The sequence below is a fragment of the Gracilinanus agilis genome, chromosome 2 (genome assembly GCF_016433145.1).
Source record: "Gracilinanus agilis isolate LMUSP501 chromosome 2, AgileGrace, whole genome shotgun sequence".
Taxonomy (NCBI): domain Eukaryota; kingdom Metazoa; phylum Chordata; class Mammalia; order Didelphimorphia; family Didelphidae; genus Gracilinanus; species Gracilinanus agilis.
The window spans coordinates 333,356,819-333,370,174 of record NC_058131.1 but is presented as its reverse complement, the minus strand read 5'-3'; the positions used below and the strand labels follow the sequence as shown (position 1 = coordinate 333,370,174).

General features: G+C 44.7%; 1 protein-coding gene across 1 annotated transcript in view; it reads right to left on the bottom strand.

The window, feature by feature from the left end:
- Positions 1 to 12,715, bottom strand: part of ANGPT4 (angiopoietin 4) — a 76,077-nt gene extending 63,362 nt beyond the window's left edge. Inside the window, exon 1 of the mRNA XM_044664279.1 lies at positions 12,416 to 12,715. Within this exon, the coding sequence (XP_044520214.1) occupies positions 12,416 to 12,715 (300 nt within the window). The remainder of the gene's footprint in view (positions 1 to 12,415) is intronic.
- Between the last annotated feature and the right edge of the window lie 641 nt (positions 12,716 to 13,356).

The window sequence follows — 13,356 nt, the reverse complement described above, 5'->3', positions numbered from 1 at the left end:
TTCCTTTCTTTCCCTCTCTCTCTTTTTCTTTTTGGCTCTGAGAGGAAGTAAAGGGCTATATTTCTGGGAAGAAGAGGGATTAACAGTAAAGACAAAAAGCTTAACTCTACTGCACAAGACTTGGAGGCTTCATATTTGGCCAGGACTATGGCCAATCTGGGCTCCATCTGTGAGGATTAGATTGGGATCTCAGGTCACACTCTCTGCATGGTGGGCCAGAAGGGGGCCAGATAGGAGTTCATAGATCTTAGAATATTATTGTTTCAGCTGGAAGGGACCTGAGAAATTAGAAAGTCTGGGACCTCATATTTTAGAGCTGGGTCATCTAATCCACCTCATTTTATTGATGGGGAAACTGATGCCTAGAGATGGTAACTGGCTTGCACAAGATCATACAACAAATTCTTAGCAGAATTGGGACTAGAATATGACGTCCTTGGCTCCCATCCTCTTCTTTTTGGTAGTCCTAGTTATTTAATTTTCCTTTCCACTCCTGCCTTCTTTTACTAGGGTTTATCACCTTAGGTGGTTTCAGGATAACTGGGGCTATAAGGGGGAAGGACAGAGAAAAAGAGAAAAGACTCCAAGAACCCCAATTTTCAGAGAAGCAGTGACTGACCACTTGGGAAAGAACTTTGTGGTTTACAAAGATACATGTAATGACGTGCAAACCGTGCTTACCTAATACTCTCAGCAGAATTCCATGAATCTATGACATCAAGGCCAGCCTTCTGCTACTAACAAGCTGTCTCCTTAGACAAGTCACTCACTCTCTCTGCGCCTCAGTTTTCCCACCAGCAAAATGAGGGAGCTAGACTTTATATATGATTGTGTGATCCTGTGAATCACCACCACAACTGTAGCCAGCTCTGCCATTCTGTATTTCATGGTCCTTAAGGGTTTTTTTTTTTTTTTGCTTTGTTTTGTTTTTTATAATCCTTCTTCTAAGGCAGAATAACTATAAGGGCTAAGCCACTGGGGTTAAGTGACTTGCTCAGGGTCACATAGTTAGGAAGTTTCTGAGGCCAGATTTGAACCCAGGATTTCCTATCTGCCTGGCTCTTTAGCCACTGAGTCACCTAGCTGCTCCTGGTCCTTAACGTTTTAAAGCCCCTTCTATTCTACCATTCTCCATAATTCTATGAAATTTCCACTCCTTCCCAAACTTAAGCCTCCCCTTTCCAGAAAAATCAGGGAAATTTTAGTAAAGGGAAAATGGGGTCAGTTGTCACCAAACATACGCTGTGGGAATGGTCCTATCATAAACTGGGTGGGAGCAGACAAAAGTAATGTAGACTGGATTCCGGGCCCCAGGGAGCTCTCAGTATCATAGGAAAATTTGGAGAAAAGTAAAAGACGAAAGCTGGGGCAGCTAGGTGGCACAGTGGATAGAGCATCAGGCTGGAGTCAGGAAGACCTGAGTTCAAATGTGGCCTCAGACAGGTCCTAGCTATGTGCCTCTAGGCAAGTCACTTCACTTTGGTTGCCTCAGTTTCCTCATCTATAAAATGAACTGGAGAAATATCTTTGCCAAGAAAATTCCAAAAAGGGCTCTGGAGAGTCATTTGTGACTTAGATTACTGAATAACAACAACAACAAGAGGAACTTTTACAAATCAACTCAGAAAGTCAGTGGTTGAGATAGGATTCTATCCCAAACTTCCATGTTGGATTTGGTGTTAGGAAGACCTGAGTTCTTTTTTTATTAAGGTTTTAAGGCTCTTCTCATTTGTTGCCTCATACGCTTGATAGCGGCATGATTCTCAGCAAGTCACTTAACCTCCCTCAGTCTGTTTCTTCAGCCATTCAATGGGAATAATAATAATAATAGTAGTAGTAGTAGTAGTAGTAGTAGTAGTAGTAGTAGTAGTAGTAGTAGTAGTAGTAGTAGCAGCAGCAGCAGTAGTAGTAGCATACACCTTCCAGGGTTGTTGTGAGGATCAAAGGAGGTAACATTAAAAGCACTTCACAGGGGGCAGCTGGGTAGCTCAGTGGATTGAGAGTCAGGCCTAGATATGGGAGGTCCTAGGTTCAAATCTGGCCTCAGACACTTCCCAGCTGTGTGACCCTGGGCAAGTCACTTGACCCCCATTGCCCACCCTTACCACTTTTCCACCAAGGAGCCAATACACAGAAGTTAAGGGTTTAAAAAAATAAAAAAAAAAGCACTTCACAAACCTTAAAGTAATTATTTATATTAACACAAAGTGATTAAATAATATTAACTATTATTTGCACAGGCCAGAGGATTTAAGAATTCTAGGGATTACTTAGGAAATACTAGGAATTTCTTTTTTTGCCTGGGGCAAGTGGCCCAGGGTATAATCTCAACAGATGGAAAGAGGCTAGATAGGATGCTGCCCTAGAGACCTCAGGATGTTGTCTCAACTGCTAAGGAGACTCTGGGGTGAGGTCAGGATGGTGGGAAGCAGAGCGGGGCACCTGGCTTCTTCTTTTAACTCATTATCCTGACTAGATACCAAGCTCTGTTTTTTTTTTTTTCTATATGATTGAAGCCCTAAAAATTCTGTCAGTGCCATTTAAGTTCAGCACCCTAAGGCAAAGCCCTAAGTGCCTTGTCCTAGTTCCAGCTCCTGCTCAGGTTCCTGGGATCCTTTTGGAAGAGCTCTCCAGCACTTGGCATTTGCGTTCAAAGGAATGGCACTTGGGGTGGTCCCATATCATCAGGATGCTTTATAGCTTGGAGAGACCCCAAAGGCCATCTGGTCCAACCCTGTGATTTTGTCGATGGGGAAACTGAGGCCCAGCAAAAGAAGTGATTTGATAACAATCCCATAGCAAGCCAGTTGTGGAGATGGAACCAGAAAGGAGTCTTTGGCTCTCTCTACTCTTCCACACTGACTCCTGATGAACACCCTGGCAGAGGCACAAGGAAGAATTCAAAAGTGAATTGAGATTTGTCTCCAATTAAGGTCTCTCCAGGAGAGGGACTCAGGGCCCAGAGGGAGGAAGAGTGATCTTCAGGGGGTTGTGATTTCACTCCTGATTTTGAAGGAGCCTAGTCACAGCTCTGGAACTGGGCCAGTTCTTGGCCTCTGGCTCTGAACAGAGCTCTGGTTTCCCAAGGGGATCTCCCAAAATTTTAGTAGAACGAGAATGGGGCCATTAAAATGTCAACCCCAAATTTGGCTGTCCTTGCTGAAGCATTCAAGGCTGCAAACAGAGTAGGGGGCTGGGGGAGGGGGGACAGGGAGGTGAGTAGGGGCTAAAGGATAAAATGTCCTACAGAATCTGCTGTGAGTTATACTAAAAATAAAGTGGCCCCTATGCCTTGCCCTGAAGCTCTTAGCTTCCCAAATGCAGTGGAGGAAGGATGCTACCATCGATCTGGGGAATGGCTGGGAACTTCCACTAACTCACAGTGTTGGGCAACCCCAGGCCTAAGAGGAATCGCCCCCAAATTGACCTATTCCCTGCCCCCATCTCCCTCATTGTTCCTCTGAAAGCCCTGATAGCAAGGGAGCTGGCAGACCCAGGGTAGGAGCCATGGTGACCCGTGAAGGAGGTAGGGCTTGTGGGGGATTGGGCAGCATTTGTGTCATGGTGGCACAGGAAGAATACTGGATCTGAAGTTAGAAGAACTAGCCTGAAATCTTGCTCCTGCCCTGTGATCCTAGGCAAGCCCTACCTCCCTGCCCCATCACTCAGTTGCCTTATCTGTAATAGCAGGGGGTGGAACTGGATCATCTCTAAGGTGCTTTTGAGCTCTGATGTCAGGATTGATGAGTAAAACTCAGTATGCTTCTTAAGGCTCCTCTCCTTCCTCTGCAGAGGCAGGAGACTGGGTATGGATGCATATGTTAGTCTTTTTGTGTGTACTGGTTAGTTGTTTGTTTGTTTGTTTTTAGACCCTTACCTTCCATCTTAGAATTAATTTTGTGTATTGGTTCCAAGGCAGAAGAGCTCTGAGGGCTAGGCAATGCAGGTTAAATGACTTGTTCAGGGTCATACAGCCAGGAAGTATCTGAGGCCAGATTTGAACTTCTATCTCTAGGCCTGGCTCTCAATCCACTGAGCCACCTAGCTGCTCCCTTAAATATACTTCTTCTTCTTCTTTTTTTCAACCCTTACCTTCCATCTTAGAATCAATACTGTGTATTGGTTCCAAGGCAGAAGAACAGGGAGGTCTGGGCAATGGGTCACAAAGCTAAGCAGTGTCTGAGGCCAGATTTGAACCCAAGACCTCCCATCTCTAGACATGGCTTTCAATCCACCGAGCCACCCAGCTGCCCCTTAAATATACTTCTTAAGGTATCTCCTCTCTTTTCTCTGCAGAGGCAGGAGACTTTGGTGTGGAATGTATGTTAGACTTTTTTCTAATACTGGTTAGTTTTGCTCAACTATTTCCCCCCGGGCCTCCTTTGAGGTCTGAGTTAAAAAAATCTCACCTTCTTTAAGAACTTTAAGAACTTTTTTCATGGAAGTATCTGAGGCTGGATTAGAACTCAGGTCTTCCTGACACCAGGCCTGATAGCTGAAAAGGGAACTATACGAAAGGATCTTGGGTATGGTACACCTGAGAATCTGAAATTAGGTGATAAGCCAGAGGGCTATTAGTACACATATATCTTGGAAAGACAAAGCAGATGGATCATGGAACCGGACTGGATGGCTGCTGAGATCCCTTCCAACTCTCAGCTTCTGTGATTCTGTGAGGAAAGCAGGCCCAATCGCTTTTGGGAAATTGGGCAGCGCTTTTAATGACCCCCAACTCCTCCCTGAAACAAAGGCCATGTTTTTAACATCAACATTCTCCCAGGGATGCTGCAAGGCTAGAAGTCATGGAATACTCTAGTCTCCAAAGGATTTGGGCTATGGATCATCCAAAGGGCAGCGTGCATGGTGGGCGACAGGAGGAGCCACAAAATGTTACCAGGTTGCAGTAGCACAGGAAAAGGGGCAGAAAGGATATTACCAGAGAAATTTATGACCTGAAAAAAAAATGGGCTGGTCGAGGCATCTGAGTAGCACAATGGATAGAGCACGGACCTGGAGACCATGAAGATCTGATATTACCTAGCTACATGGTGCCAGACAAATCACTTGACCTCTTTGAATTTCAGTTTTGTTATTTACAAAAATGGGGATAATACAAATGTGGTCTCAGATACTTCCTAGCTGTGTGACCCTGGGCAAGTCCCTAACCCCCATTGTCTAGCCCTTACCACTTTTCTGCCTTGGAACCAATACTTAGTATTGATTCTAATATTGAAGGTAAGGGTTTAAAAAAATAAAGAAAAAAATCAAAGATATGACATTGTTCAGTGGATAGAGATCCAGGTGTAGAGAGACAGGAGGTCCTGGGTTCAAATTTGGCCTCAGACACTGCTTAGCTTTGGGACACTAAGCAAGTCACTTAACACCCCATTGCCTAGCTCTTCGTGCTCTTCTGCCTTGGAACCAATACACAGTATTGATTCTAAGATGGAAGGGTAAGGGCTTAAAAAATAAAGAAAAAAAGAAAAGCTGTGACATTGGAAGACGAGCCTCTCGGTGGGGAAGGTGTCCAACATGTTCCTGGGGAAGGGCAGAGGGCAACTACAAAGGAGCTGGGACAGTGCCTGGGAGACAATGCAGGACAGAAAGGCCGGCTGGGCCATGGTTCATGGGCCACAAAGACTCAGACACATCTGGATGACAATATACGAGATACATCCAAAATAGATTTAAGATAACCTCAGAAGGGAGGCTGCTAGCAGCCTGGGGGGGGGGGAACAGGGAAAAGGTATAAATGGGAAAAGGTGGTGCTTGAAGTGAATTTTGAAGGAAATCAGGGATTCTGAGAGAAGAGGGGAAAGTTTCTAGGCTACTGCAGTCACAGAGAGAGTATGTGTGTGAGAAAGAGCAGACAGAAAGGCAAACATGGCTGGGTGCTTGGTAGAGGGTGTGAGGGGGAAAAATTATGCAAGAGGACTTGAAAGGGGGCAGCTAGATGGCTCACTGGATAGAGCACCAGGTCTAGAGATGGCAAGTTCTGGTTCCAATCGGGCCTCAGACACTGTGTGACCCTGAGCAAGTCACCTAACCTCCATTTGCCTAGCCCTTACTGCTCTCCTGCTTTGGAACCAATTCACAGAATCGATTCTAAAACAGGAGGTAAAGGTTTTATAAAAAGAGAATTAGAAAGGTAAGCAGAGCCCCAGAAGAATTTATATTTGATTCTTGCTGTAATAGGGATCCACTGGAGTTTTATAAGTGTGTGTATGAGTGTGTGAGGGTGAGAGATGGGTTGTGGGAGGGAGTCTGGGGGAACAGGACGGGACAGGGCATGATTAAACCTATTTAGGAAAGTCACTTTAGTAGCCATATGGAGGATATGTAGGGGCAGCTCGGTGCCGCAATGGATAGAGTGCTGGGTTGGGGGTCAGGGAAACTCATCTTCCTAAGTTCGGATGTGACCTCAGACACTTCCTAGCTGTGTGACTCTGGGCAAGTCATTTGACCCTGTTTGTCTCAGTTTGCTCATCTGTTAAATGAGCTCGAGGAGGAAATGGCAAGCCACTCCAGGATCCTTGCCAGGAAAACCCCAAATGGGGAAATGAGGTGTCCGACACGACTGAAAAAAACTGAACATGGACCCGGCCATGTCCCTCTTGCTATAAAGAAAAACTCATCTGTGACTCCTTCTTAACCTTTGAGGAAAATTCAAGCTGAATTGCCAGCCATTCAAGGGCCTTAACATCCTGGTGTCTCACCACCTGACATGAACACTTAATGACTCATGGCATCCGCTCTAAAGAAGTGTTCTGCTTGGGGCACATAGAGAAGATGTGATCATGAAGAATTTCCCAAGATTTGTCAAAGTCGAAGATTCCTTCTGATTCCTCAGTAGGACAAGTGATAGAAGGAATCCAGAATGCATCACTAAGGATTATGAAGTCCTTAGCAAGGAACGGAATACCTAGGGTACATAGGAAGCATCTTTCATCACTTTGACAGCAAAGATTTTAGAAGAGAAAAGCAGATTTACAACATGAACAGCTGGTTAAAAAGATGTCAAATTAGACAGTTGTTTCAGTCATATCCAACTCTCTGTGACTCCTTGTGGGTTTGATTTTTTTTAAACCCTTAGCTTCTGTCTTAGAATCAATTTTGTGCATTGATTCCAAGGCAGAAGAGCAGTAAGGGCTAGGCAATGGGGATTAAATGACTTGCCCAGGGTCACACAGCTAAGAAGTGTCTGAGGCCAGGTTTGAACCCAAGATCTCCCATTTCTAGGTTTGGATCTCAATCCACTGAGCCACCCAGCTTCCCCCTAATTTTTTTTGGGTGGGGCAAAGACTCCATTTTCTTCTACAGCTCATTTTACAAATGAGGAAACTGAGGTAAACAGTGACTTGCTTAAGGTCACACAGCTATTAAGTATCTGAGGCCAGATTTGAACTCAGGAAGATGAGTCTCCCCGACTCCAGGTCTGACACTCTATGCACTATCTCTTCCCTTACCTACCCTCTGGATTTCTGTACCACTGAGTAAAGTACTAAAATATTAGATTGTTGGCTAGTAATGAGCTATTACTAGCTATATTAAGCGCCTGTAATATTCCAGGTGCTATGCTAAGCACTGCTGAAGCAAAAAAGGACAAAAGCTGTCCCTGCTCATAAATCACAACCCATTTATGCCTGTCCATCCTGGGCTACTTTTATCCACTTTCTTTTATTCTTTCATTCATTTATTTAAACCTCTCACCTTCCATCTTAAAATCAATATAAGTGTTGGTTCCAAGGCAGAAGAGTGGTAAGGGCTGGGCAGTTAGGTTTAAGTGACTTGCCCAGGGTCACACAGCTAGGAAGTGTCTGAGGTCAAATTTGAATCCAGGACTTCCAGTCTCTAGTCCTGGCTCTCAATCCACTGAGCCCCTAACTGCCCCGTCAATTTTTCCTTTCATCAGTTCACCCCAGGGTCCCTCCCACATGTTAGGTACTTTTCTCACTTTTCTTTTTAAACCTTTATCTTCTGTCTTAGAATTGATACTAAATATTTGTTCCAAGGCAGAAGAGCAGTAAGTTAGGCTGTGCCATGGGGGTTAAGCAAACTGGCCAGATTAGAACACTGGTCCTCCTGTCTCTAGGCATGGTGCTCTATCCACTGAACCACCACCAACCTTTTTCTTTTTTTTTTTTCTCCACCTTCCTTACTTTCTCAAGACACAGCTAATGATCCAATGGAGCAGGTGGATTGTGGAAAACTAATCTAGGGACAGGCGTGCCCTCTGATGAGCCCATCTCTGTTTTTTTTCCCTCCCCAATGACCCTCTTTATAATGTTTCTCTTTCATAATTCCTCATTTGTAATGTGTTACGGTCTACTCTCATCCCTAATGTGTTTCTCCATTGCGCCGCAGGTGAACCACAGCTCTAATTGTTTGGAGATTGTAATGCTCCATGAGTTGTAGCCATAGAACAACACTAACAGGATCCTGTTGTCATGAAGATGGACCTTTGTTTCAGGGAGAAGCTTAGGGGCAATTAAAAGAACTTTCCCAGTTTCCCAGAGGCAACCTGGCCTGGCTGGTTTCCTCCTCATGTCCAGTTCTAGGGCCAACTCACTGTTTATTTTCACTGTGTCTCTCTGTAATACAGACATACGTATCTGTGCATGATATATAGGTATATACATAATAGTATACAGGATATCCCTAGAATCTGTTTAGTTTTGAGTTTTTAGCAACAGAAAATTGCATGAAAACTTTTAGGTCACTTACCCCTCCGGCCCCTTACCACTCTTCTGCCCTGGAGCCAATACACAGTACTGATTCTAAGATGGAAAGTAAGGGTTTAAAAAAAACCTTTTAGGACATTCTGTAGATGATTACTATATAGCATATGTATGTTACATACATATTATATAATGCATGTATAACATCTAAGAATAAACTCTACAGGTTACTTTTCATTATTCAGCCATTTCAGTTGTGTCTGATTCTTCGTGACCCCATTTGGGGGTTTCTTGGCAAAGATACTGGTGTGGATTACCATTTCTTTCTCCAGCTCATTTTACAAATGAGGAAATGTCTTTTTCATTTCATTCACATCCATTTCATTTTCATTTGCCTCAGATGAGGCAAATAGGGTTAAATGACTTGCCCAGAAACACACAGCTAGGAAAGGGATTGAGGCTGGATTTGAACTCAGGTCTCCTTGACTTCAAGTCTGACACTCTATCCACTGTGCCATCTGGTTGCCTTGGGTTATTTGCCAGGTTATTTACTTAACTGCTATCATAACTGGTATAGTGGACATCTTCATCCACTTTGTTTTTCCTGTGTGGATATTTAGTCTAAATTCTTTTGATTGATTATATGTCTGATTTAGGAGACTCTGCAGTGTTTTAATAATGTTTCTGTTGAAATCAATATAAAATCCATAAGCAGGAACATTTGGAGGATCTCATAATCCACACAGAGAATCCCTCTTTGATTGTGACTTAAAGTTGGATCTCCTTTATTGAAGGGGCAAACACTTTTGGCCTACATATCTCTCTGTTTTATACATTGTGTTAAATGAATGATTAAAATATCAATGAATAAAGTTCTCTGTTATTTCTTTCAAGTTCTAAAAGGGATTCTGGGGGAATGATAAGACTCACTGGGAATAATGAGGTGTTGCTGGCCAAAAGATAAACTGTGGGGTATTCCACAGAGAAGAGGAGAAAGGGTTATATTAGAGGAGAGAAGAGAAAGTTTGGGATAGGCACAGTGGAGAGTGAGATAGAGTTAATCTTACAAGTGCAAGATGGGTGAGGGATAATGAAAGAAATTTGAATGAAAAAGCTCAGTGTGAAGTCAGTAGTACAATACAGCAAACAAAAAAGTTAATCTGATTTTAGAAAGAATTAAGTATATTGCCTAGAATAAGGGAAGTGATAGTCCTATTTTTGTTCAGTTCTCTGTGCTACTCTTTCAGAATGACATTGAGACATGTCCATAGGAGGGCATCCAGAGGAAGTCAACCAGAATGGCTAAGTGCCTTGGGATCATATCATATGAGGAATGGCTAAAGTAGTGGATAAAGAGAACACTTGGTAGTGATGGTGCTGGTGACATGATAGAGGTCTTCAGCTATGTGAAGGGCTATCAGGTGAAAGACATTCTAATGAGAGCTGGCTGAAAGTGGAACAGGGTAATAAGGTAGTGAGTTCCCCATCATTAGAGATCATCAAGAAAGGACAGCTTTAGGGGGCAGCTGGGTAGCTCAGTGGATTGAGAGCCAGGCCTAGAGATGGGAGGTCCTAGGTTCAAATCTGGTCTCAGACACTTCCCAGCTGTGTGACCCTGGGCAAGTCACTTGACCCCCATTGCCTCCCTTACCACTCTTCTGCCTTGGAGCCAATTTACAGTATTGACTCCAAGATGGAAGGTAAGGTTTTACCAAAAGAAAAAAGGACAGCTTTGGGGATGTTATAGGTATGAGTTGGACTAGATGGCTTCCAACTCTGAGTTGCTATTCAGATTTTGAGATACTTTCCCTGTTTTATCTCTTATTTCTCCCCATCACACACTGGACCACTTAAAGTCATTTTACATGTTCTCACTTTCCCAACTCTTTGCTCAATCAGTTTCTTTTAACTACAATGCCTTTCTAGCTCCTCTTCCAGCCCCATCTCTGTTTTTTGAAATCCTCTTCTCTCATTCCCTCTTTAATCCATTAAAAATCATCTGTCCAACCTAAAGGCCTTGCATACATAGCACTTTGAATCTCTTTTATTATATTCTATGTCACAATCACCATACAGTCTTATATTGTTGTTTGGATGGTACCCAATTCTTTGTGACCCCATTTGGGGCTTTCTTGGCAAAGATACTGGAGTGGTTTGCCATTTCTTTCTCAAGCCCATTTTACAGATAAAGAAATTAAGGCTCAGAGAGGTTAAGGGAGTTGCCCTGGGCCTCACAGCAAGTAAGTACCAGGGATAGGATTTGAACCCAGGTCTTCCTGGCTCCAAAAGCACTACAGCAGGGCCTGCATATAATCTGCCTCTGTATTCCCAACAATGAATGCAGTGCATACATGTTTATTGAATTAAATTGAATAGCATAAGAAAATCTCATTGCTATAAATCTGTAAAATGGAGATAATAATCCTAGAATTACTGTACCTCCCAGGGCTATTGTGCAGAAAGTGCTTTGTAAATAAACCTTCAGGATTTTATTAAAAAACAACATATAAACATTTCTATCTGATAGGATGCAGTAGAAAAGTTCCCCAGGAGGAAGCAGCTAGATGGTTCAGTGGATTGAAAGCCAGACCTAGAGATGGGAGGTCCTGGGTTCAAATTTGGTCTCAGACACTTCCTAGCTGTGTGACCCTGGGCAAGTCACTTAACCACATTTGCCTAGCCCTTACTGCTCTTCTGCTTTGGAACCTATACTTAGTATTGATTTTAAGACAGGAGGTAAGGGTTAAAAAAAAAAAAAAAAAGAAAGTAACCGACTTGGAGGCATGAGACCTAGTTTCTAGTTTCAGCCTGGTCACTAATTCACTGTGTGACCTTCCACAAATCACTTCCCTTCTGGGTCTGAGTTACTTACCTCAGTTGTAAAATGAGGGTTTGGGCAAGATGATCTGTATCCCTGACAGTGCTAACATTCTATGTCAATAGTAGTAAAGGCAACAGTAGCTCACATTTCCATAACTTTTATCTTTATGGAGCATTCTCCTGAACACCAAGGGAAGTTGGTAGAACATGAATTATTAGCCAGTTTAAGAATCACAGAAACTGTGAATCCCTGGATCTCAGAATCTCAAAGTTGGGAAGAAACTTCAAATACTGAACAGTCCAGCTCATGCAGGAACAATACTCTGCAGCCAGTCCTCCAAAGATTGGAAATTACTGCATTGTTCCCCCCCCCCCCCCCAATTCGGCTTTTGGACAGCTCTAATTGTTAGGAGGCATTTCCTTATATCTGGTCAAAATTGGCCCCTCTGGACCTTCCACCCATTGCCCCCATCTCTACTTTCTGGGACCAAGCAGAGTGAACCAAATCTCTTCTACAGGACGTTCCTCCAAATACTTACTATTAGCTGGCATGCCTCTCCCTCCCCGCCCTCTTCCTTCTAGATCCCGATTTTTGCAATCAAGAGTATCTGAGACTCTAAAAGAATAAAGGACTTGCCCGGAGGTACACAGTTAGGAAGTAGTAGTGTAGGAACTTGAACTCGGGTCTCCTGACTCCACCTCTGCAAACCGACTCTCCATCACTGACATCTAATGACGAAGGATTATTGTTTCCCCCTTTGCTCTTGTCCAACTTCTTATCCATTATTGACTATTGAGGGAGTCTCCAAATTTCCAAGAGCCCTGAAATTGCCCAGTCCAGGCCCATGGCTTTGAGGGGCCCCTCCGCCCCCTCCTCCAAGCAGACTCTCCCCCATCATGCCTTTCACCCAACTCACCTTCTGCAGCCACTGGGTGTTGTTCTCCAGGACCCGCTCTAACTGTTGTACCCTCTGGGCAGACCAGTCATTCGCTTGAGGCGCTTCCGCAGGTGAGTCGCGCTGCAACGTGTTGGCACTGCTGCCAAAGGCCTCTGGCCCAGGTGGGCACGGCTCAGGTTCCGGCAGGACAAACGTGTAACTGCACTGGCCATGCTGCACCCGGTGGGACCGGCGCCGCGCACTGCCCTCGGCCCCCCTCCGCTGGGTGCTCACAGTGGCCACCGTAGTTAGGACGAGGAGGAAAGTGCTTGTCTGCATGCTTCACTCAGGCCGCCCAGGTTGTGGGGTGTGCGTGTGGATGTATACCTCCCGTATCTCCGTGTGTGTTTGTATGTGTAAGTGGGAGTAGGAGGTGTCTGGGTATTGTGTACTTATGTGTGTAGAGGGATGGATGTGTTAGGGCGCCGGTACAGTTGAAAACTTTCCCTGCATCTCCACTGCCCTTGGCCGGGCCTCTCTCCTCTGTCCCTGGTCGGGATGGGGAGGCAGACGGTCAGCCCCCCGGCCAGTCAGACAGCCAGACGGACAGTCAGCCAGACAAGCCAGACGGACAGCCGAGGAACTCTGCCCGCTAAGATGTTCAGGGAGGCTGTGGTTGGGAACCACACAGCGAGGCTATTTATATTCGCTCTAAATACCGAAGCTGCTTCCTCTCCCCCAACCTCCTCCTCTTCCCTCCACCCTCCCTTCACCTCTATTCTTTCCCCATCTTCCCCTTCCTTCCTCCCTCACTCCCTTGCTCTGCAGTCTCTCTTCCTCTCTTTCCTCGGGTCTTCTAATTACTCTTAGCTGGCTAGCGCCCCCCTCTTCTCCCCACTTTACCCAGCCCCGCATCCCGGCACGGAAACCCGTACCCCCGCCCCCCGCCCCAAACACACCGAACCGAAATCTCTCCTTTT